Source organism: Scylla paramamosain, chromosome 25 (genome assembly GCF_035594125.1).
Source record: "Scylla paramamosain isolate STU-SP2022 chromosome 25, ASM3559412v1, whole genome shotgun sequence".
NCBI classification, from domain to species: domain Eukaryota; kingdom Metazoa; phylum Arthropoda; class Malacostraca; order Decapoda; family Portunidae; genus Scylla; species Scylla paramamosain.
The window spans coordinates 6,475,787-6,502,500 of record NC_087175.1 but is presented as its reverse complement, the minus strand read 5'-3'; the positions used below and the strand labels follow the sequence as shown (position 1 = coordinate 6,502,500).

Here is a 26,714-nt window from a genome sequence, read left to right as displayed (position 1 = left end):
TTGCTTTTTTGTCTTCTTGTTTTGTGGTTCTTTAAATTCTGATTCTTCTTTGAAGACTTGTTGAAACTTTTTGTTTAGCAATTCACTCATGTCCTTGGATCTTCATATGTTTCATTTCCATCCTTCAATCACTCTAGTTTTTCTTTTAGTTTAATTTTTCCATTCATGAACCTGTAGAACAGTTTTGGTTTGTCTTTACACTTTTCAACTATGTCTTTTTTCATATCCTTTCTCTTCCTCTCTCCTTATTTTCACATATTCATTTCTTGCTGTCTAAAGTCTTCTTTATTTTTTGGTTTAAATTTCTTTTCATTTTTATCCATGCTCCGTCTCTTTTTCCTTGCTCATGCACGTCTGTCTTTGAACCACACCTGTTTCCTTTTTCTTTATGTTTGTATAGTGGGACATACTTATTCACTCCAGTCTCAAATAGTCCCATAAAAATGTCATACTTATCTTGCACATCATTTGCTTTTTTCAGCTTTCCCCAGCCCATTTCTTCATAGAATCTCTTAAGATCTTCTGCATTCGCTTACCCATAGTTTCTCCTGTTTTCTTTGTGTGATTCATCCTCTTCACTGACATCACTGTCAGTCTCTATTTCTATCATTGCATGGTCACTTTTCCCAAGGGGCACACGTATCTTAATTCTTTAGTTAGTTCGATTCCTTTTGTTATATTGGGTCAAGTCTTGTTGGCTCGTCATCTCCCCTATATCTTGTATTTTCAGTCACCCATTGCATCACTGTGTTTTCCATAGTCAGCTTCAGAAATCTTTCTCCCCATGCAGTCTCATTTCCTCTTGCCTCAAACACTTTCCAATTTATTTCTTTGCAATTGAAGTCGCCAACCAATAGTACTTTTAGTACTTTTCGATTAATTAACTCAAACGCTGAATGGTATGTTCTATTATTTTCTTACAGTCTTCCTTGCTCCAAGGATTTGTTTTGGGTGGTACATGGGTTGTTATTACCATCAGTATTTCTCCATTATTATCCTCCAAGTTAACACTCACTATTTCTACTTTTCCATCCCTATATTTCACTATTTTTGTCTTCACCTCTATTCTTGTCATTATCATTACACCTCTCCCTCCTTTACCAGTCCTGTCTCTTCTCCATATATTGTCGTTATTGTTAATGACAATCAGATTTTCTTCTTTTATCTTTGTTTCCATGAAACACACCACCTTCGGATTCTTTTCTTTTAAATAGTCTTGTAATTCCAGTGTTCTGTGTAACAGTCCATCTATGTTGGTATACATCACATTCAGTTCTTCATTTTTACTATTTTTCTATTGTATTTCCATTCATTTATTTTCCTTTGTGTACCATTTCTTCACTGTCTTTCAACCCCCCCAAAAAAAAAGTTTAGCCTTTTCTTCTTTTATTCCTAATTCATTTTCCTCTTTATAGTCTCTTCATACATTTCTTTCAGTTTTTTTCCTTTCTTCTTCATTTCTGTTTTTCTTAATGTATATATATCTTTGCAGTCTTCAGTTTCTCTTAGTTTGGATGTTCTTTCTAGTATCTCTTATGCTGCTTGTTGTGATTTTTAGTCTTATTTTCATGTGTCTTGTTTTGCCTTGTAGATAAAGTCCCAGTCGAACAACTTCTTCCACTTCTTCCTCAAATTTGATGTCATCTTCATCATTTAGTTTCTTCAACAAATCCTTCTCTGTTTTTTGTTTCTTCTTTATCTCTTTTCAGTTTGTATGTTATTTTTTTTCCTTTATTCCATAAACTATAACTTTTCTTCTTATCTGCTGCATCTCTTACCAGAGATTGTTTTTCAGTGCCTTCATCACTTCCTTTTCTACATTTTTTTATTTCTTTCTTTCAAAGTCAACATTTGCTTTATCATTTTCAATTTTCCATCCTTTTTTATTTCATCCATGACTCCCTCTTTTAAACCTTCACTATATATATAGTTTTGCTTTCAAATCTTTATTTTCTTCTATTTTGTTTTATTCAAATCTTCATTTTCCTAATTTTTCTGTGTGTGTGTGTGTGTGTGTGTGTGTGTGTGTATTTACCTAGTTGTGTTTTACAGGAAAAGAGCTATGCTCGTGCTGTCCTGTCTACATGTCTATAAGCATCCAGCTTAACTTTAAATTCATGAATATTTGTTGCTTGTACAACTGTTTCATCTAAGTTGTTCCATATTTCTATGCTTCTATTTGGGAAACCATATTTCTTGACATCTCTTCTACTTGCTGTTTTCTTCAATTTCACTCCATGTCCTCATGTATCTCTTGAGTCCCACACAAATAAGTCTTCTTTGTCAACTTGATCCTTACCCTTTAAAGCTCTGTATATAGCAATCAGGTCTCCTCTTTCTCTTCTCTCTTGTAATGAAAGCTTCAATCTCCTTAATCTTTCTTCTTAGGTTAAATCTCTCAAACTTGGTACCAATTTGGTTGCAGCTCTTTGGATTCTTTCTATTTTCCTTATTTCCTTTTTATTATGGGGTGACCAAATAATTGTGGCATATTCCAGTTTTGGTCGAATCACGTATTCCATCAACTTTTTCATCATCTCTTCATCCATGTAAGCAAATGCCCCTTTCATCTTTCTTAGTAACTCATAGGTTTCCCCAGCTATTTTGTTTACATGTTTTTCTGGTGATAAATTTTCACTGATTGTAATTCCCAAGTCTTTTTCTTCTTTGGTTTTCTTTATTTCCACTTCTCCCATTGTGTAGGAACTTGTCAATCTTCTTTTGCTTTTTTCTAATTCCATCACCTTGCATTTCTTTGCATTGAATTCCATTTCCCATTTCTTACTCCATTTATATATATTATTTAGATCTTTCTGTAATATTTCACAATCCATATTGTTTTCCACTCTTTTCAATAATTTTGCATCATCTGCAAACAGACTTATATAACTGTCAACCTCATCCACCATATCATTGACATATACCAGAAACATTACGAGGGTAAGACTGTCCCCTGTGGTACTCCACTTGTAACTCTACACCATTCTGATTTTTCTCCTTTTATTACTGTTCTCATTTCTCTATCCCTCAAGAAGTCTGTAATCCAATTCAGTGTGTTTCCTTGCAAACTCCCTATATTTTGAATTTTTCATAGCACTCTCTGGTGTGGTACCTTGTGAAATGCTTTTTAAGGTCTAAATAAAGACAGTCTGCCCAACCCTCTCTCTTGTGAATTATATCAGTTGCTCTACTATAAAAGCTCACTAAATTCGTGACACAAGATCTTCCACTTCTGAAACCAAATTGTCTGTCAGTCAATGTATGTGTTTCTTCTAAATATTCCAAATAAATGTTCCTGTTTTTAACTATTCTTTCCGCTATTTTTGCCACCACACTTGTTATGGATACTGGTCTGTAATTCAATGGGCACAATATTGGCTCTCTTCCAGTCTAGAGGAATTTTTCCTTCCTTCAAAGAACATACTATGGTGTTGTGTATACTTCCTGCCAGTTGTTCACAACATTCCTTAAGTATCCAGTTGGACACTCCATCCGGTCCTTTAGTCTTACATCCAAATCTTTCATAATCTTCTTAATTTCACTTGTCCACCTGTATCTCTCTCATCACATTGTCTCTGTGCCATGCTCTTTCTCCTTCAAATTTGCTTTCTTTGGTAAATACTGACTGGAAGCACTTGTTCATTAATTCCGCTTGTAACCGTGTATCTTCATATGTAATATCATCTTTCATTAATTTATCTATTGTTTGCCCGTTTTTCATCTTCCCATTCACATATCTGAAGAATAACTTTGGCTCATCTTTGCATTTGTTAACTATGTCTTTCTCATAATTCCTTTCTTCATCTCTCAGGATTCTGATATATTCGTTTCTTGCCTTCTTGAAATCTTCCCATTTCTCACTTCCTCCTTTTTTCTCCATCTATTCCATGCTGCTTCTTTTTCTTTTCTTGCTGTTATACATCTCATATTAAACCAGTCTTTTTTCTTTTTCACTTCCTTTGTTTTGATCTTCGGTACATATCTACTGACCCCTTCATTATAAATTTCCATGAATATGTCCCACTTTTCCTGCATACTGCTTGCCATGAACAGTTATTTCCATTTAGCCTCTGCAAAATATTCCCTCAACCTGATAAAATCTGGTTTTCCTGTAATTATATCTCCCATTCTTGTAAATTTAATTCCTATTTTCTATTGGACCACTGCCTATACTGAATTCAATTAACTCTGGTCACTTTTACCTAGTGGGCACTGATAATTTATTCCTTCAATGATGTCCATTTCCTTTGTAAACACCAAGTCTAGCCTTGATGCCTCTTCATTACCCCCAAATCTTGTATTTTCTCCAATCCACTGGGTCATAGTATTTGTCATTATTAAATTTAGAAGCATATATCCCCATGACTCTTCATTCCCATCTGTGGTTCACTCTTCCCAGCATACCTCCTTGCAGTTAAAGTCACCCATAAGTGTTATATTATTACTCTGCCAGTATTCTCTCCAAGCAGTTACTAGTATCTCTTAGCAATAATTTATAATGCTCTTGTGTCCATGCATTTGTCTTTGGGGGTACATAAGCCACTGCAAAATCTCTTCTTCCTTCTCCTTTCCTTTTTGTTTTAATTATAATTACTTCCGCCATTCCTTCTCCTATTTCAACCTCTTCCACTGTTATACTCTTCTTTGTAAGTAGCATGATTGACTCCTCCCCTTTTCTTATTATTTCTATGTTTTATCCACACATTATAATTACTATTTCCAATTCTTATATTTGCTGTTGTCTCATTTAGCATAACTTCAGTAATACCCATGATGTCGGGCTGCTTTATCTTAATATAATTATTCAATTCTCACAATGTTGATATTAAACCATTTATATTTGTATATGCCACTGTCCACTTTTTATTTTTCCATACATTATTTACATTTCCTATTCTCTTTTTGTCAGATACCACTTCCTGAGTCTCTCGTCTTTTACCTTCCAATAGAACTTTTTTTTCTCTTCCTCTGTTCTCTCCTTGTTTTTTGCCTTTGTTTCTTTTATTAGATCGCTCACCTTGAGTCTCTCCTCATTCATGTCCCTCATTATCCAAACTTTCCTGTAGTGCTCTGTCTTGTCCAGTTTCCATGCATTCGATATCATTTCCATGGCTGTTGTTTGTGCCCTAAATTTTACCTTCAGTGATCGCTCTCCTCCTTCTATATACTTCCCCAGTCTGTATTTCCACAATTTTACTTATCCAGTCCTCCCCTTCTCTCTGTATATTTCTTACAATGTCCTCTGCTACCTTTTTTTGTTCTCTTTCCCTCTTGTATCTTACTGGCTCTGTTTCTTCTTTTAATCCATATATAACAATACATTTCTTTTTGTCCACTGTGTCCCTTACCATCGATTCCTTCTGTTTGATCACTTTCACAATTTCCTTACTTAAATCTGTCTTTTCCTTCTTTTTTGCTTCTATGATTTCTGTAAAGTTAACTTTTTCTTCCTCTTTTTTCCTTCCTCCAGATTTGATGTTCACTTTTCATCCCTATCACTTCATTTTCCTGTTTTTTTTACCAATATCATTGTTTTCCTTCAATTTTGTTTTTAGATCAGCACATAGTGTTTTCAATTCTTTCTTTTCCTCTTCCAGGTCATGTTTCTTTTTCTAATTTTTTCACTCTTTCAATGAGGTCACTGATCATCCCTCCATCAAAACCACTTTCCTTCCTTGCATTTCATCATGTAGTTCATTATCTTCCTCAAATCCTGGGAATGGTGACCCAGTTGGCAACACTCTGCTCCCACCTATGGCATCCGCCTTGCTGGAGCTTTTACTCATTTTATTATATCTGTTATTACTTAAATTTTCCCTTACTTTTTTTTTTATTTCTGGAGACAGGACAACTCTACTTGAGCACAGCTCCTACCTGAGAACACATTCCATGCTCCTAGTGGTGGCTGTGGTCAAACATAATCTTCCTCTGCTGGAGCTTGGATCACTGCTTGTTTATTTGATGACGACGTGTGTGTGTGTGCATGTGAGAGAGAGAGAGAGAGAGAGAGAGAGAGAGAGAGTGAGTTTGTATACATATGATAGAGTGAGTGAATGCATGCGAGTATGTACATGTGCTTGTTTGTGACCGCATGCACGTGTGTGTATATACATGACAGCATATAGACCTGTATTCTGATATGCTTTGCTCTCTCACCACCACTGTTTTCAAAGGCCAGAGAGATGATCAGCTGAGTTCTCAAGACTGTTTCTCTTACAAATAATACAGAAATCTTATTAATGTATCACTAGAACCATAAAAATTATACAGAAATCTTATTAATTTCACTAGAACTACAAAAACACCCTTGGAAACCTGTGTAATTTAACTAAAGCCTCTCGAATGTTGTGGAAGTGCAGCATAAAAATGTTTTAGAATACAGGTCAAACACACACACACACACACACTCACACACTTCCCCTTAAATTCTGTGAGTGGTGTGGATGCATGCCTTGGCTTCAGGTGCAGCAGCTGAAGGAGCAGGGCAATGTGTGCATGGAGGCAGGCAAGCTGGATGAGGCCGTGCAGCACTACACCAAGGCCATCGACCTCGACGCCACCAACCATGTTCTCTTCAGCAACAGGTGGGTCACAGTGGTGGTGATGCTAGTGATGGGTGATAGGGGTGGTTGTGAGTGGTGGTGGTTTGGTTTTGTTAGTGGTGTGGTGGTGATGATGGTGGTGTGGTTTTGTTAGTGATTGTGTGGTGGTGTAGTGGTGAGTGGTCTTGGTAGTGGTGTGGTTCTTTACACATTGTCTAGTATTCTCTGCTGTGAGGGAGTCTGCTTAGTGGGAATGGTTAGGGAGAGAGAGAGGAAGGCTTAAGAAATTCATATGTAGACTTAATCAGCTTCTGGAGAAGTAAGATGCTAAGGGAGTGAGGTGCTTTCCTTTCCTTTCAACATGTGTACTCTGTGTGGTGACAGTCTGGTGAGTGGAATTGATAAGGGAGAGAGAGAGAAAGGATAGAATGATTCATTTATTGACTTATCAGCATCTGAGAAAGTAAAATGCTGAAGGAGTGATATGCTTTCCTTTCCTTTCAACACACATTCTGTAGTACAGCCATCCCTCTTATCCACGTGGATAAGGAAAGTCCATGTAAAATTGGTGCCTCCCTTAAGAACACCCCCTGAGCCCCCAGACCTTGTTAGAGTAAAGAAAACTACATGTGCATGATCAGAAACATTTTATTTATCAATTAATAAAAAATAAATAAAATAAAGAAAAAAGTGCTGAACAGTGGTAGGTTGCCTCTCATCGGTTCCTCTGTTATTTGAATTTGTGGTTGGCAGCAATCTGTGGAAAAGTGAAACTGTGGGTAATGAGGGATGACTGTACTTTGTGTGATGAGGGAGTCTGCTGAGTGGGAATGATCAGGAAGTGAGAGGAAGGCTTGAGAGATTCATGTGCAGACTTATCAGCTTCTGAAGTGAGATAAGCTCTCACCACCCGCCAGCCACTGACCTTCTATCCCCTGCTACTGTATAAACCAGCCTTGACCATGTGTTTTTTTTGCTATATTCCTGAGGCTGTTATTCTGGTAGTAAAATATATTGATGTATGAATTGGGCAGTGATTGTATTGTTAGCTTCTAAGACTGTTATTTCTGAGGCTGTTCTGGTGGTGAAATGCATTGATGGTAGGTGTTAATGATACGTACTGTGAGTCTCATTATCATGGACCTTTGAATGAGAGTTGACTTGGTGATCAGATTGTTGGTGGTGTGGACTGTGTGTGTATTGTTTCTGTAGTGTCTTTCAGTCTTCATAGCTTCATCTTTATTAGTTTATGTATTTATATATTTTCTTTTATCCTTTTCTCTTTTTTCTTCCCTTTTTTCTATTTTTCATTCTTTACTTCTTATTTTCTCATTCTTTTCTTTTCTCCCTTTATATTCTTTTCATTATTTACTTATTTTCTCATTCTTTTCTTCCTTTTCCTTTACTTTTCATTTTCTCATTTTTTCTTTTTTTCCATTTCTATTCTTTATTTCCTGTTCTCATTTTCTTTTTTCTTTCACTAATTCTCTCTCTCTCTCTCTCTCTCTCTCTCGTTTTTTCACCCTACCTTGACTACCCTCCCTTATTTCATCACTCCAACCAACACAACAACAACAACAACAACAACAACAACAGACTGCCATTCCACCTTTCCCAGACCAAACTATAGACACAAACACACACACACTCACACACAACTACAGACACTCACCTCCCTTCAAGCAACACAGAGTAACACCACCACCTCCATCCAACAGATCAGCAGCCTACGCCAAGCAAGGGAAGTATGATGTGGCCCTGGAGGATGCTGAGACCACAGTGCGCCTCAAGCCAGACTGGCCCAAGGTGAGGTGGTGGTGGTGGTGGTGGTGGTGGTGGTGGTGGGGCAGGAGTAGGATGGTATTGGTGTGTTTTTGTGATTTGTGGTTTGTTTTCTTGAGTTTTAAATTGCTGTTGTGATTTTTCTTTGTTGTTTTGGTGGTTGTTGGTGTTTTATTACATCTTGCTTACTCAGTATTCATCTTACCTGTTTTATTCTTCTGTTTCATTGGTATTTTTCATCTGTTTCATCATTTCTGTACTGTTTTGTGTTTTGGCTATCACTTTTCTTCTGTTTTATCTGTTTTATTCTTCTGTTTCATCTGTATTCATATTTTCATGTTTCTTCTGTTTCCTTCTGTTCTATTTCAGCTATCATCATATTGCTCTATTGCTTCAACTATTGTTACTGTTTTTCTTTTGTTTCAAGTGTTGTCTTTATTCTTACACAGCCTCAAATGTCATCATCCTCTGAAGAAAACAATTAAGGTATCCAAAAAATAATTGTGCATCATTGTGTCTTTTTCATCATCAAAGTTCACTCCCACTCTCCATGGCATTTCTTGAGGGGTGTGCTGTGTGTGTCTGCTCTCTTCTCACTATCTCTCTTCCTCTTACTCAGTCTCCTCTTCCTTGCTTTTCTCATCCTCTGATCTTCTCACTCCCCTCTTACTCCAAGGATAAACTCCCTGCTCATCCCTTCATTCCTCATTCACAAGAAAAAACTCCACATACAACCTCTCCTCTCACACTCATGGTCCTCTTCCTCACTCAACTCACAACTACCATATGGTCTCCTTGTTCTTGATGGCGGCAGCATCCATGCAAGTCACCCTGTCACTTAACCATTTCCCATCAGGCCCCATCAGGTCACACTGTCTATCTTTCCCACAGGGGTACTCCAGAAAGGGCACAGCGTTGCTCTACCTGCAGCGCAACCAGCAAGCCTCAGAAGCCTTCCAGAGTGGCCTGGCCCTCGACCCCAACAACCAACAGCTCAAGGAGGGACTCACAGAAAGCAAGAGAAGGGTCAGTCTGGATCTCTGTGCTTCTTGTTTGATCTTTTGTGTTTTATCTTGCTTTTTGTCATGCTGCAACTTTCTTTGTCCCTGTTTTAGGTTATTACAAGGCTGAATCTGGCCTTCTTGTCTTGCTACAACCTTTCTTCTCTCTCTCTCTCTAAGGTTATTACAAGAGTGAATCTGTCCTTGTGATGCTGCAGCCTTTCCTCTTCCTCTTTTAGGTTGTTACAAGAGTGCATCTGGCCTCTTGTATTTATTATTTGATCCTACACTTGTGTTTTTGTCTCGCAACAATTTTTCTTGTCTATGCTTGTGCTGTTCCAAGGGTGTGTCTGGCCTCCTCTGTTTATTATTCAATCTTTCACTTGTTTTTCTTGGCCCCACAGCTCTCCTTTTCCCCACTTAGGCTTTTCCAGAACTAAGTTTGGCCTCCAGTGTTTATTATTTTATCTTTCACTTGCATTTCATCTTCTCTACAACCTTTCTTGTCCACACTTGTTTTCCTGTTTCCTGTTTGTTTTTTTCACTCCCTTGTGTCTCTTCCTCTTACAGCCCTCTGTGTTTCTTATTCTTTTCTTTCTCTTGGTCTTTGTCCCCCTGCATCCTTTCTTCTCCCTCTTAATTTATCCATAGAAATGCTGAGGAAGGGAGGCATAAGGTAGATGTATTAAGAAACAAGAATATAAAGCATGGAGCCTCAAAAATTTAGGAACAGGGACATCAGAAATACAAGGCATGTGTTCTGGAAATTAGAAAGAAAACATGAGAATTACAAGACATGAGTTCTGGAAATTAGGAAAAGAAAACGTTAAAAATACAAGGCAATAGTTCTGAAAATTAGGGAACATGGATACACGAGAAATATGAGACGTGCACTCTGGAAATTACAACTTTTTTCTATCGCTGCACCAGTTACAGTCCAGTGCCAGCAGGGGGCCCTCCATGTCTCCCTTCCAGGACCCCACTGCCTTTGAAAAGTTGAAGACAAACCCTCGCACCAAAGACTTCATGAAGGATGCAGACTTCTGCAAAACACTGGAGGACATCAGGAAAAACCCAGAGCTATTAAGGTGAGTCATGCATACATACATACATACATACATTCTTCTGCAGTGTGACACCTTGTGACTATTGTTGAGGCTCATTAAGTCAGTCAGCCTTTAGTTCTTGTCTTGCCTCAGTGTATAATTTTTGCATCTTGAAAAATAGATGCATTCTCCTTCATCAGCCACCTCATTCCAAAGATAGAGAATGTGCATCAGATGAAACTGTCACCAAAAAATGCTTGACACACACACACACACACACACACACACACACACACACACACACACACACACACACACACACACACACACACACACACACACACACACTTTCACCGCACATGTACTCTTCACTCCTCGCCATCCATAAATAAACACAGACACACAACACCACACACTAACCCTCTGTCCCTCCTCACACTTGTCTCACCACACACTAAGGCCCCTCCATTCCTCATCCCCAAACACACACAGACACACACTGGCCTTACCACACACTAACCCATCATTTCTTGCTTTCCTTGCCCCCAAAACTCACACACACACACACACAGTAGCCTCACTACACTGAAACCCACCATTCCTCACCCTCCAAACACACACAGACACACAGTAGCCTCACCACACACAAACCTGCTATCCCTCACTCTCACCTTCCACCCTCAGAGAAAAGATGCATGACAAACGGCTGCTCACCTGCATCAGTGTCATGATGGGTCTGGATGTAATTGGGCCGGACGACGAGGCAGAGATGGAGGACGCCTCGGAGACCACCACCAGCACCGCCTCCCCGAAGAACACGCCCCCACCACGCACCCCACAGAAGGAGGAGAAAATGGATGTGGACAAGACTCCTGAGCAGATCAGTGTAGGGAGAGAAAGTTGATAGAGTTACTGCATTTAGACAAGACCACACAAGCCCACACAAGGCCTGTTCTCTGAGGGCTTGTTGGTCTACCGTGCATGAAGCGATAGGTGTCTAGGGATTACAACCAGGATGCTGAGTCAGTGAGGAACCAGCGAGTCAGTGCCTTAGTGGTAAATGCAGGTAGAGATGTACAGTGAGGCAGGACAGCAAGCAGGCAAAGCATCCCTCTTGAAAGACATGTTAAGAAGTCAGTGCTCTAATCTCCGTTTTGCTTACCATCAGGCCCTGAAGGAGAAGGAGGCAGGGAATGCAGCATACAAGAAGAAAGACTTTGAGACAGCGTTAACTCACTACAGCAAGGCCATTGAACTTGACCCAACTGACATGACCTTCCTCAATAACAAAGCTGGTATGTAGAACTGTGTGTGGAAGGGGGAAGGAGTGAAGTGTGGTGTAGAGGTGGTCAGGTACAGCATCTTGAAGTAATGGTTGATTGATTTATTGTAGTGTTTAGTCTGTGTGTGTTGGTGTGTTCAAACATATGTGAAGAGTAAAGTTAATTAGTGACTTCTTTGTAAGATGGTTTGGTTAGTTATTGTATGTTTGTATAGATAGAGCAAAAAGTGACAGAGGGAAGCATGCCATGAGAAAGAGAACAAAGAGAGACACATGAGAAAGCAGTCACATAAAACAGAGAAAGTGAATGAGTGAGACAGAGAAAGAGCAAAGAGTAACAGAGTAGAGTAGTCATAAAAAAAAAAATTATTGACAGAGAGAGAGAGAGAGAGAAAGAGAGAGAGAGAGAGAGAGAGTAATGAGTAACACAGAGCAAAGAATAACAGATTAGTAAACGATAGAGAGAGCAACAAGTAGCAGACAAAGGGAGAGGGAACAAGGAAGCAGACTGACACGTGCTATGCCTTGCTTTGCAGCGGTGTTCTTTGAGCAGCAGAAGTACCAGGAGTGCATCAGTACATGTGACAAGGCAGTGGAGGTGGGCCGGGAGAACAGGGCGGACTTCAAGCTTATAGCCAAGGCATTCACTAGGACTGGCAATGCATACAAGGCTCTCAAGGTAAGCCTGTCCCCCCTCCTCTCTCTCTCTCTCTCTCTCTCTCTCTCTCTCTCTCCTCTCCTCTCTCTCTCTCTCCTCTTCTCTCTCCTCTCTCTCTCTCTCTCTCTCTCTCTCTCTCTCTCTCTCTCTCTCTCTCTCTCTCTCTCTCTCTCTCTCTCTCTCTCTCTCTCTCTCTCTCTCTCTCTCTCTCTCTCTCTCTCTCTCTCTCTCTCTCTCTCTCTCTCTCTCTCACACACACACACACACACACACACACACACACACACACACACACACACACATGCAGAAAAATAGGAAATGACAAGCTTGATTCAATCCTTTAAAATACACACACACACACACACACACACACACACACACACACACACACACAGACACACACACACACACACACACACACGCACACACACACAGAATAGGTTATATGCTTAAGTAGTGCCAAAAAATACAGCTTTTGGAATTAAATTATTGTTGCATAAAGTGAACCGGATGTGAAGCTGATTTATGCAAGCAAAATACACAACATTCAGGCTTAAGTGAGAATCATTATGTAAACAAAACACAAATTTAACTCATATTCTGTATATTACATTGAGGTACACACACACATACACACACACTGGTATGGATTGTAAACTTTTCTGTTTCTGGAATAATAATGTGTTTCCTTCCCCATGCTTATGTTTGCAGGATTATGGTAAGGCTAAGATGTTCTATGAAAAGTCTCTCTCGGAACACAGGACTCCAGAAACCAAGGAGCTTCTGAGCAAGGTGGGTTCATTGATCAGCTAATTAATTAACTCTTTCACTTTTAAATGCTTCATCTTTTCTCAATTACTTACTTTTCTAAGACATCTTTTATTTTCTTCACTCACCTCCAAGCATTGAACTAGCCAGAAATTGCAACATCTTTTCTTTTCATCCCCTTCTTTCTTACAGGTGCTTATAAGAAATTCCTTGCATTGCTTGTAGTGGTGTGAATTTTTGTATATTGCAGTGAAAGGTTGAAGTGAATGTAACTGCAGAAGAGGCTCATGTCACCTGGCAGTTGTATCAGTTGGTTCATGCGAGAAAGAGACCATTTCCTCATTACTTCATGTGGAGAAGAGAACATATCAGTCTGTGATTTAATTTTCAAGTCAGTTAATTTCTGGCAGTCATTTTATTCCCAAGTCCATCAGTCCATTTCTCAGTCAACCATTTTTATTCCCAAGTCTTCAGTTTAAGTCAATCAATTAATTTCTCAGTCACTTATTTTATTCCCAAGTCAATCACTTCATTTTCCAGTCAGTCAGTGTTCCAGTCAGACTTGATGTGGAGAAGAGAACATTTCCCCCTTAGTCACATTACCTAGCCAAGTTAAGACCATTTTGACCTTTCTTCTGGGGTTGACACCTCAGTAGGCCAGCCCCCCACCCCCCTCCTCTCTCTCTCTCTCTCTCTCTCTCTCTCTCTCTCTCTCTCTCTCTCTCTCTCTCTCTCTCTCTCTCTCTCTCTCTCTCTCTCTCTCTCTCTCTCTCTCTCTCTCTCTCTCTCTCTCTCTCTCTCTCTCTCTCTCAGTTAACCCTCTGAGTCTGGTGGTTGTCTTATGCTCTTATTTTAGGGAAAGATTACATGATTTTACGAAACTTCATGCATGGTCTTAAAATCACTGAGCTGTGTATTGTGTCTAGCAAAATTCTTGGTCTGAAAGTATCTAGTTTTGTACAATTTAGACTTGAAATTAACTAATTCAATATTTTCCAAGGAGCTGCCTGGGTTTTAAGAGTTAATATGGAGCAGAGAACATTTCCCCTTGAAATACTACCTAGCCAAGTCAAGCCTGCCACTCACACTGTCTGCCAACACAAGAGAACATTTCCCCTTGAGTCACACTAGCTAGCCAAGTCAAGCCTGCCACTCTCACTGTCTGCCAACACAAGAGAACATTTCCCCTTGAGTCACACTACCTAGCCAAGTCAAGCCTGCCACTTTCACTGTCTGCCAACACAAGAGAACATTTCCCCTTGAGTCACACTACCTAGCCAAGTCAAGCTTGCCACCCACACTTTAGTCAACACAAGAGAACACTTCCCCCTTGAGTCATACTATCTAGCCAAGATAAGCCTGCCACCCACTCTGCCTCAACACACAGGTGGAGAAGCTAATCAAGGAGCAGGAACGGCTTGCATACATCGACCCTGCCAAAGCTGAGGAGGAGAAGGCAAAGGGCAATGAACTGTTCCGTAAGGGCGACTACCCAGCTGCCGTCCGCCACTACTCAGAGGCCATCAAGCGCAACCCAGAGGATGCCAAGATCTACAGCAACCGCGCAGCCTGCTACACCAAGCTGGCAGAGTTCAACCTAGGCCTCAAGGATTGTGACGAGTGCATCCGACTCCAGCCTGACTTTGGTGAGCAGCTCATGGTGGTGGTGGGGAGAGGGAGGTTAGGACACTCCAAAAACATCCTAAACAGGCTAAAATATCTCAAATCACCCCTAAACCACAGCCAAATACCCTCAAAAAAACCCTAAAATATCCCCAAAACACGTAAACACACCCAAAATACCCCAAACACTCCAAAAACATGCTCAAAACAATTTAGAATATCCCAAAACACATCCAGACACACCCAAAACAATCCAGTATACCCCATAGCACACAAAAAACATCCTAATATACCCAAAATAACCCTAATTACCCCCAAAACACACAAAACATATCCAAACACATGTAAAACAACTCCAAATACCCCAAAGCAATCCAGACACACTCAGATACAACTTAAGCAATTAAAAATACCCCAGACATACCAAAAACACATCAAAAACAGCTGAATTGGTGAGCATCTGGTGGTGGTGGTAGTGGTGGTGGTGGTGAGTTTGTTTGGGTTAGGTTAGTCTGGTGTTTTGTGAGTGCTTCTTTTTCTTTCTCCTTGTGTTTGTGTTGTGTTGTGGGTGTTCTTGTTTTTGTTTTTGTATCTCTCTCTTCCTTGTAATTGTGTTGTTATTTTTTTTTTTATTTTTTTTTTTATTTTTTTTTTTTTATTCTATTTATTTATTTATTGATTTATTTTTTGGTGTGGTTTGTGTTTCTTCCTTGTGTTTGTCATTGATTAATTGCTTTGTTTGGGGGTGGGTTTGATGGGCATTTTATATGTTTGCTGCCTTTTGTTTGTTGTGTTGTGTTGTGTTGTGGGGTGTTTCTTGATGTATTTTTGCGTTTTCTTCCTTCCTTGCATTTGGCTTTGATTGACTAGCGTGTTTGGGATAGTTTAGGATGTTTTTCTGCGAGTGTTTCTTTGTCTTTCTCCCAGGGTGCTTCTTGAGGTGTGTTTGTGGGGTGGTTTTGTTTGTCTGGTTTGTGTGTCTTCATTGTGTTTGTGATGTTCTGTCAGTCTTTGTGCCGTGAAGCTTTGTGAGATTTTCTTGGCGTTTGTTTAAGTTTGTAGATTGATTTTATGGGTTTTCTCCTTTTGTGTTTCTTTGAATTCTGTTCAGAGAGAGAAAGAGTGAGATTGTTTTAAGATTAATAAATTATAATTTTTTTTACATACTAGACACACACAACACCTTCAATTCTGAAACATACTTCTTACCTACACACAAACACACACACACAAACTCATACAGTACTAAAGACACTAAAAGACACAACTAAAGGTAAATACAAATAGATGTGTTAAGTATTGATGTAGTTACAAAACAAACATGATGTATAAAACAGAAAATACATAAGCAGCAAACTAAAATGCATAAAACAAAGCAGCAGCCCATTATAAAATCCATCCCCCCACACACACACACACACACACACACACACACACACACACACACACACACACACACACACACACACACACACACACACACACACACAAAAGACACACCATCACCATTAGAGTCCCCCATCACCGTCTCACTCTCCCATCACAGTGAAGGGGCATATTCGCAAGGGCAAGATCCTGCAGGGGCTGAAGCAGTACTCCAAGGCCCAGGATGCTTACCAGAAGGCCATCGACATTGACCCCAACTGCCAGGACGCTCTGGATGGCTTCAGGGAGTGCATGATGTCCATGAACAGCGACCCAGAGGAGGTGAGTGATGAAAGGTTGCAGGGGAGAGTGAGGGGAGAGATGAGAAGGATCAGAAGGTAGGCAGGCATAGAGAGGGGGTGTAGGAAGGAGATAAGTGGGTAAAAAGAAGGTTGTAGAAAAGAATTGAGATGAAAAGGAGGTTCTGTAAAAATGAAGAAGAAAGGAAGGGTCTTATGTATAGATGGAGAAAAGAGAGAGGGTTTAGGAAGAAAAAGTTCTAGGGAAGAAATTGGGAAGAAAAGGATGTTCTATGTAGATGGAGAAGAAAAGAAGGGTCTTATATATAGGTGAAGAGAAGAAAAGAGATGTGTAGGAAGGAAATGAAAGAGAAAAAAGAAGGTTGTAGGGAAAAAATGAAGAAATGTGGTGTGTATAAAGAAGAAAAAAAGGTTTGAGAGAGAGAGAGGGGGGGAGGAGACAAGAAGGCAGAGAGAGGGTATAGGAGGATGAAAGGATGGAAAGAAGGTTGAAGGAGAGAAATGGACAGAAAGAGAGGATGTAGCAAAGAGTTGAAAAGGGAGAAAAGAAGTTTGAGTAAGTAGATAGAGATGAGAACAAGGAAGAAGTGTATTAGAAAGGAGATGAAAGGATAGAAAAAATTATTGTAGGAAAGAGATGAAGAGAATGGTGTTTTATAGAGATGGAGAAGGAAATAAGAAAGGGAGGGTGAAGAAAGGAGATGAAAATAGAACAAAAAGTTTAGGAAAGAGATGAAGAAGAAAAGAAGGATGTTTCAAGATGAGAAGAAAAAAGAAAAAGATGTAAGCATATGCAAAAGAAAAAACATTGATGTTGTATACAGATATAGAACCCTCAAAAAATACAGAAAACCTCCCAGAAAAACAGAAATGTAAATAGATGAGTCTGTCTTGAATACTAATGTTCTTTCACCTTTTTGAGACTGACAACTTAGCAAGCTCTTTTCTTTTCCTTTTTGCCGTTTCTTGAGCCCTTACCAGCCTCTTTTACACAATGAAATAAAGGAAAGGCAAGGTAAGAAGCTGGTACAAGCCCAGCCTAGCAGAGAGAGAGGATGTAGAAAGATGAATGGGTAGAAAGAAGGTTGTAGAAAAGAAATTGAGAAGAGAAGAGTCTTTCTTGTGCCCTTACCAGCCTCCTTTACACATTAAAATAAAGGAAAACAAACGTAATAAGCTGTAACAAGCCCAATCTAGCATTGAAATAAAGGAAAAGTAAGGTAGTACATTGCCACAAGCCCAGCCTAGCACCACTACCAGCACACAGCCACAACAGCCACACACTTGCCTTAATGCTCCCCTCATCTTGTCTCTCCCACAGGTGCGCAAGAGGGCCATGGCTGATCCCGAGGTGCAGCAGATTCTCAAAGACCCGGCCATGCGCATGATCCTCGAGCAGATGCAGACAGACCCCAAAGCCCTTCAGGAGTGAGTATCCAGCCGTGTTGTTTTGACCTCAAGTAATCGTTTGTATCTTGTAAGTGCAGTGGTGTCGTATTGAGGTACAGTAAAATCCCTCTTATCCGGCATCAACGGGACCGCCGACATGCCGGATACTTGAATAGAAGTGAAATTATGTCCACAATCACCACCCTACACTCACACATCTTACCATAACAAAGATCAGCTGATCTTAATCAACAGCTGATCTGATCAGCTGCGTAAGTGTAAGCACAACACGCTTCCTCTTTTTCTACAACTTTAGGCATGATGAAGGCGTCAGGCGATAAACCGTGCACATGCGGGACTGAGTCACTGAGTAAACACAGTGCAGTGGGCCGCGGGTGGCGCGAAGCAGTGCGCTCTGGTGGCGAGGGGACAAAGTATGCTTTGCGCGGGAGTTTTAATCGATTTTATGAGTACACATTGATTTTTTATTGATTTTAAGGCTCGGGGGAAAAATGTGCCGGATACTTGAAGCTGCCGGATACTCGAATGTCGGATGAGAGGGATTTTACTGTAGTAGGTTGTGTTGGTTGAAAAAACTGTTATATGTGGGTTATTTAAAGACTGTTATTTTTATATTATTTGGCTTGTTTATTATTTATGTTGTTGTTGTTATTATTATTATTATTATTATTATTATTATTATTATTATTATTATTATTATTATTATTATTATTATTACTACTTATTTATTTATTTATTATATATATATATATATATATATATATATATATATATATATATATATATATATATATATATATATATATATATATATATATATATATATATATTACTTTTTTTATCTTTTTAGCATGTTGTGTTGACTAAGAAAATTGTCTCTTGTTGACGTTATCATTCTCTTTCCTCTCACAGTCACCTCAAGAACCCAGACATTGCCTCCAAGATTCAGAAGCTCCTCCAGTCTGGCCTCATCTCCATCCGGTAGAGGGTGTGAGGCTTGTCTGGGGTGTGGCTGTGGGCTCAGGGCAGGATGGAGGCCTTGCTTGTGCTCTCCCCTGCTGCACACCCGCTCCACACCTACTGCTCCCACTAACACTCTGCCCTCTCTGCTCCCAGTACACCACCACTACTCACTCACCAGCCACATCCATTGACAGCCACCTCTGTTGAAATGCAAGACTATTACTGCCACTATTGCATCTATTTCTGCTGCTGCTGCTGCTACTTTGTGTGTGTGTGTGTGTGTGTGTGTGTGTGTGTGATTGATTGATTGATTGTTAAAGCATTTCAGGGTGGCTTGTCTTTTTTTATTTTTTCATAGCTATGTTTTTATTTTGCTTGATATACTTTAAGTTGTTTCTGTTTTCATTGGATACAAGACTTACCTCAGGACAAACACCATTACATCCATCTACTCTCTCCCTTATGGCAGGGCCTTGTTTTAATATCTTATACTAATGTTTACTGTTACTGATTTGTTAAGGTTTCCACAATTCATAAGTTTTCTTTTAGTGTTTGATTTTCCCCTTTTCACTTTTTTTTTTTTTTTTTTTTTTTGTGACTTCTAGTGAGCGAGTGTTTCTGTGGTTCATTGCTTGTCTCGCAGCCTGTAGACTGCTAGGTCAGTTCTGGCTGACGGCAGTTTCTCAGGAGAGATAGCATTCTCTCTCAACCCTTCCCAGTGCAAACCGACATAATGCATCATCATTCAGTTATTTTACATTTCAGTCTTTGTATATTTGAGTTTTACTTTGTTGTTTATTTTCTCTTACTTTTCTTTGTCAGTTTCTCCATCATCATGGATTGTTGATTTATCTTTTTTATCAGTTCTTCCTCCATCACAATTTTAATTGTTAGTTTTCTGCCTCTCCCATAACTCTTCATTAATTCTTTGTCTCATTAACACTTATTAGGTTTTCCCCCCCCCTCATAATTCTTTTCATAGTTTCTGTTGTTTCAGAACTGTTTTGTAGTGTCTTCTCCACTCCCACAACTTTTTATTGGTTTTTGTCTTCACCTTATAACAATTTTTGTTGGCTTTTCCTCCCCCCCTCTTTTTTTTCCTCCCCTCCCCATGAGATGTTAATTTCTCCACTCCCATTGACTTCTTTTCCTGGTCCTTTCTACAGGATAAACATTGCTCACGACAGCATTTATGATAACACCCACCAAGAAGTCGCCAGATTACACCACCACCACCCCTAAACATACGCCACACATCTATCTATCCATCTCTATACCAGGCCGGCAGTCCCAAATAGGATGGCCCAGACAAAGCACCACACCCTCATACACACATCATTCACACTCAGCTCTGTCAGCCCTTGGTGTGAAGGGAACATTTCTTTGACAAGCATATTACACTCTAGGAGCTTAGACCACACATGAATGTACATACATGATACATGATGCACATGACGGATAACCAGACTATAGTGAAAGAATGTATCTCGACTACCTATGTACTGTAATAGAGAGAGAGAGAGAGAGGGAGTAATTAATAGGAGCAATGCTACATTATTGTTGTTTTGTGTGGCTGATGATGATGTTAATTAATTCTTTGTGCCTGAGGAGAGATGATGAGGATGATGATAATGAAAATAGAAGAGTATGAAAGTTGTGTCTTTTTTGTTGTATAGAAACCTTTAATGATAAAAGAGGAATCACATAGCTGAAATAGTAATAATGATGGTAACTATGATGATAATAGTTCCTTGTGTGTGTGTGTGTGTGTGTGTGTGTGTGTGTGTGTGTGACAAGGAAGAGAGAGAGAGAGAGAGAGAGAGAGAATATCACCCTCCACTCAAGTCTTGCAAGGAGAGAGGAAAAGTATGGATACATTTCGTGAAGCTGGGATGACTGCGTGATTATATGTGATAACATTAGCCAACAGACAGACAGACAGTCGGTAATGAGTGAACAAAACACGAAGTTTTGCTATGCTGAATGGAGCAAGACGGGCAACAAATACTGATGAATGAACAAAGGCCGAAACTTACGGTATGCTGAATTAAATGAGAGAAGCTTTAAAGACAAACAGATGGCGATGAATGAACAAAACATTGAATTATTTTTCCTATGCTGCATTAAATGAGACGAGGAGGCTTAAAGGAAGTAATGCTAAACTGCCATTCATCCAGCTGTTATGTTCAGGCTAGTACTTCGTACTACTATTATTTTCTCTTTCTGCGAATAACTATAACACGTGAGGTGCCAGATTATGTCCATTCAGGTTCAATAAATCCTCAACTATAATTAGAATAAGTCGTTTTGTAACCTAGAGATTGAGAGAAGAGGTAGCCCAGAGAGACGTGAGGTAAGAAAGTTGAGCTGGGGTGGCGTGGAACTGACACATATTATGGCAGGTACAATAATGGGCTTACAGATTAGTAGATGGAGAAGAGATCAGAAAGTTTATCTGAAACAGAATGAGACATAGAAGCAGAACTGGAACACGAATGAGCTCACATAAATAGATGATGCAATTAGAAACTTTACGTAAATAGCTGGGGTGGCCTGGAATAGACAGACAAATCATGACGGGTACAAGATGGATAGTCGATAAGGGGATTAGTTTTTTTTTTTTTTTTTTTTTTTTTTTTTTTTTTTTTTTTTAGGGGGAGGGGTGGTGGAGGAAAGAAAGGCATCCTATGTGTGGGCTTCCTATTGTTATGACCACCACCGCCTTCAGGCATTCACCACAGCAGAGGCGGCCAACACAACACGGATCCACCACCACTGGCAGGTCTGTTGACTTGTGAAGAGTGAGGCGGGTACACACTCAGGCTGAACTCAGCAGGGTACTGAAAGGGGAGGGTAACGATATACTCTGGCCTTTTGTGATTGGCCAGCACACGATGTCCAGCTCAGCTAATCGCCCTTCTTGCTACTGCATAGTTTCAAGGTCACCACACTTACCATCAATGCTGGAAATGCAGCATCTTCACTACTCACGCGCGGCGTTGCCAACGCAACCTCAGCGCCAACACTATTTATTTATCTATTTATATTTTCTACTTTATGTATTCGTTCATTCATTTTTATTTATTTGTTGTACTTTATGTATTTTTCTTATTTTTTCATCTAATTACTTCGTTTATTTACTTATTTAACTTATTCATTTTTCTCTAAAATATATAAGTAAAAGAAAGTAAAGTAGATACCTAGGAGAAATGAAATATTCTATTAATTTGGTGGTCTGGAATAAACAGGCAGAGAGAGAGAGAGAGAGAGAGAGAGAGAGAGAGAGAGAGAGAGACTACTCTAGATCGGGAACCAATAAGTTTTGCTGGGATGGCCTGGAATAGACGGAGACAAAGGGGGAAATTAATTTTATCTCACTTCCGTAATCCCAATCATGTAGCGGCGGCAGGAACCGAAATGAATGTCTGATGCTCAGTACATGGAACACTAGAGAGGGAAGAAAGGAAGGATGGGCAGTGTTTGGGAGTGAGGAGAGAAGGATGTGTGAGGAAGGATGCAAAGAATGATTGAGAGCGAAGAAGGATGAACAGAGGGAAGGAAGGATAAATTGTTTGGAACAGACTGTTTGGAAGCGAAAAGGAGTGGAGAGAGGGAGGAAAAGAGGAACGAAGGACACATAAAAGAAAGGAAATGAAGCAGGTTTCAGGATACTTCGCTGGATTCTTTTTTTTTTTTTTTTTTTTGCTTTCTTTTCCTTTTCTACGTTTTGTTCCCATAGTCCAGTGTCTCTCTTAAAATAATAATAATAATAATAATAATAATAATAATAATAATAATGATAATAATAATAATAATAATAATAGTAATAATAATAATAATAATAATAATAATAATAATAATAATAATAATAATAATAATAATAATAATAAAAATAATAATAATAATAATAATAATAATAATTATTATTATTATTATTATTATTATTATTATTATTATTATTATTATTATTATTATTATTGTTATTATTATTATTATAAATAGATAGATAGATAGATAAATAAATAAATAAATAAATAAAAGAAGGCTAGGACATGCTTAGAAAACGTAAGAGAGGAAAGAAGGGGATGGCATTCAGAACAGTCAACAACAAAAACTTGACCACAGCCTGTAGGTAAATACGCAACCTTGAAACCAGCAGAGTGACGCGAGGTGTGGGCAGGCGAAGGTTACATAGAGTTACATAGAAAAAAACAGGCCACAACAGACCTTATGGTCCTCATGAGGTGACCTGACATATAGGAACTATAAGACTACTAAAGTAATAGTAGAAAAAAAGGAGAGCAAAGCAGAAGGCTCTCTCCCCTCCCTTCACTCCCTCCGGCATAAGCCGCACAAGGAGAGGTCGGAAATAAATGCTTTACAGGGTTAGAGAAGGAAAACTCGAAGGAGATTTTATAGGAAAGGAAAAAAATAAATGAAATGAGGTGCCCCATTTCCTGAAGGCAAGGAAGTTAATCTCTAACAAACAAACGCTGTTATCCTCGGATTGCAGGAAAAATATTTGTCAAGATGGCGTTTAAAAGTTTCTACAGTGTTGCAGTCTATCACGTCTCGTGGAAACCCATTCCATAGATTATCTACACGGTGGTAATACTGGTAACAGGGGTGCCATGCTTGAACGCAATATTCCAAAAGGGGACGGACTAAAGTGTTATACAAAGTGAGGATTGTATCCTTGGATTTATATTCATAAGATCTGCCGAGTAAACCAATCATTTTGTTTACCTTCTTTATGACTTGTGAACATTGTTGGCTAGGTTTTAAGCTACTCGATATTGTTAATCCTAAATCTATTTCGCTGTCGACACATTTAAGTTGAGTACCGTTTAAAATATACTCTGCTTTCTTGCTTCTACATTCTATGTGAAGCATTTTCCACTTATCAGCATTAAAACTAATTTGCCAGGTTTGCCCCCACTCTGACAATTCATCTTGATTATTCTATATTTGTAGTACTTGTTCGTTAGAGACTACAGAATTCGTTATTTTGGTGTCATCAGCAAATTTCGATGTTATACTGGTAGCACCCTCATCTATGATGTTTATATATATATATATATATATATATATATATATATATATATATATATATATATATATATATATATATATATATATATATATATATATATATATATATATATATATATATATATATATATATATATATATATATATATATATATATATATATATATATATATATATATATACACACAAGGAAGAGAACAGGTCTTAAGACTGATCCCTGTGGCACCCCGCTAGTTACATTAGTTCACTTGGATGTTTTTCCATTATTACTACTCTTTGTTTACGGTTGTTTAGCCAGTTTTTCATCTATCTCAACACGTCGCCTTGGGTACTGTATGATTTTAGTTTGATCAGAAAAACGTTTGTAGGGGACTTTGTCGAAGGCATTTTGAAAATCGAGCTATATTATACCTACAGCTTTACTTTCGTTGTACTGGTTCAGAATATCATTGAAGTCTAAGAGGTTCATCAAACAAGAGCGTTTGTTTCGGAAGCCGTGTTGAGTATTTGTACATAGTTTATTGTCCTCTAAGTGATTAACAAGTTACTCTTTTAAGTGTTTCTAGCATTTTGCATACGACTGAGGTTAAGCTAATTAGTCGGTAATTGCAAGGTAAAGATTTACTTCTTTTTTTTTTAAATCGGAGTTACGTTATCGAGCTTTCACTCATCAGGCATTCTACCGGACTGCAGGGATTTACTGAACAATAGTCAGAGGTTTAACTAATTCGGATTTCTCTTCTTTCAAGATACGGGGTGAAATCGTGTCAGGCCCGGGTGACTTGCTTACTGTAAGTTTATGAATACATTTTGGCACGTCTCTTTTTGTTATGATGATACTACTGCTATCATTTAATTAGACTGCTGGCACCGTAGGGATATCTCGGTCTTCTATTGTAAAAATTGATGCAAAGAAAGTGTTAAGAATGCTACTAATTTCCTCTTCGTCGTTTATGAAATCTCCATATTCATCTATAACTGGTCCAATAGTTGAGGTAATCACTCTCATTTGCCTAATAAAGCTATAAAATTTCTTTGGGCTCGTCCTACTTTGGCTTGCAACATGTAATTCGGTGGACCTTTTTGTTGTGTTTGATTAACCTTTTGGCTTTACGTCTTAGCTCTATGAATCTAGTACGTTCATCGTTATTACTGTAGAATTTTAACTTGTTATGGGCGTCCCTCTGCGCACAGACATTGGGATATTTATGTATTCCCCCACCTAGGCTTAACGTTTTGAGTGGAACGACGAATTTTCATAGGCACGCATTTTTGCACAACTTTTAGAAATTCATCAGTGAAAAATTGCCATTGAGCATTACGTGGTACGTAAGTAACTCCAGTCGGCTTGATTATCTACTGATCTGAGTTTACAAAAATTTGCTTTTCTGTAGTCAGGGACTTTGCTTTGATTTGACTCGTCGGCTGAGAAGTTAATAACGAAGGTGATTGCGTGGTGGTCGCTATTACTGAGCTCCTCGCCGACACTCAGATTTTCTATTAGTTCAAAGTTGAAGATAAAGGTGACGGTCAAGGGCGAGGTGTGTGGACCAGTGCCTTGAAATACCAATGTGTCAGGGGAAATCTATCCCTGACTTCCTACAGGTAAAAGATTTGTTGAATGTTGTTTTTATTTTGTTTACGTGCATTTTCCAGTGAAATAAAGCAATAATAAAATTACATATTTAGTGTTTCCATCACATATTTTGGTTAAAAAAAAGTATTACATAAAAACCATAAATGATAATAATAATAATAATAATAATAAAAATAATAATAATAATAATAATAATAATAATAATAATAATAATAATGATAGTATGAAAAAAAAACGTAAATGGTCTTAGTGATTTTCTCTCTCTCTCTCTCTCTCTCTCTCTCTCTCTCTCTCTCTCTCTCTCTCTCTCTCTCTCTCTCTCTCTCTCTCTCTCTCTAGTTATTGGGTGCAGAGCATGAAACTAATATACAGGAGACGGTCTACCGCTCCGCTCTCATCCATCGAAGTGACAGGCGGAGCCTATCGAGTCTGTGGGCAGAGCTTGCGATCAGCAGGTAGACCCAAAACATTGTTATCTCCCGTGTTGAGCAATGGGAATTTATTACTTTCTTTTTCCATACTAGACGAAAAATAAGAAAGAATTGATAGTTTGAGTTACGAAAAGTACATTATAGTTTCCTTAATATGTTATATAGATCTATTATCAATGGTATTTATGCCAAATAACCAAAATATCGAAAGAAATACACCAGACGTTTCAAGGAGAAATGGTACTAAAAACATTGTTTTTCATCGTTTATTGCATAACGAGGCACAAACACTAAAACAAAAAATTTAAAGATTAGATACTGTTTAAGTATAGTGACATAATATCACACATAATTCTAATTAAGTGCTCTAAAACCTAATATTACATGGCAGAGAGAGAGAGAGAGAGAGAGAGAGAGAGAGAGAGAGAGAGAGAGAGAGAGAGAGAGAGAGAGAGAGAGAGAAAATTAAATTTCATATCAGTCAATAAGCAACGTGCAAATATTTAATTATTCTATTTGAGATCATCTTTCATCTGATATATATATATATATATATATATATATATATATATATATATATATATATATATATATATATATATATATATATATATATATATATATATATATATATATATATATATATATATATATATATATATATATATATATATATATATATATTATAAGTAAGAAAAAGAAGTATCAATTCCATTAGTAATTACAATTTACAGAATATATTATTCATATGAATTACAAATGTACCACATTATTGTATAATATCACACGAGAGAGAGAGAGAGAGAGAGAGAGAGAGAGAGAGAGAGAGAGAGAGAGAGAGAGAGAGAGAGAGAGAGAATTAAATTTCATATGA

The 26,714-nt window shown here is 38.4% G+C and overlaps 1 protein-coding gene across 2 annotated transcripts in view; it reads left to right on the top strand.

Moving 5' to 3' along the window:
• The window catches only part of LOC135113177 (stress-induced-phosphoprotein 1-like), a 25,216-nt gene extending 5,913 nt beyond the window's left edge, over positions 1-19,303 (top strand). The window contains exons 2-13 of one of the 2 annotated variants that reach the window (XM_064028279.1): positions 6,463-6,584; positions 8,261-8,348; positions 9,216-9,350; positions 10,256-10,413; positions 11,056-11,257; positions 11,540-11,666; positions 12,190-12,332; positions 13,023-13,103; positions 14,467-14,725; positions 16,249-16,409; positions 17,709-17,815; positions 18,710-19,303. In XM_064028279.1, the coding sequence (XP_063884349.1) occupies positions 6,463-6,584; positions 8,261-8,348; positions 9,216-9,350; positions 10,256-10,413; positions 11,056-11,257; positions 11,540-11,666; positions 12,190-12,332; positions 13,023-13,103; positions 14,467-14,725; positions 16,249-16,409; positions 17,709-17,815; positions 18,710-18,782 (1,656 nt within the window). In that variant the 3' untranslated portion in view covers positions 18,783-19,303. The remainder of the gene's footprint in view (positions 1-6,462; positions 6,585-8,260; positions 8,349-9,215; positions 9,351-10,255; positions 10,414-11,055; positions 11,258-11,539; positions 11,667-12,189; positions 12,333-13,022; positions 13,104-14,466; positions 14,726-16,248; positions 16,410-17,708; positions 17,816-18,709) is intronic. The other variant, XM_064028280.1, reaches the window with a different exon arrangement.
• Positions 19,304-26,714: the final 7,411 nt, after the last annotated feature.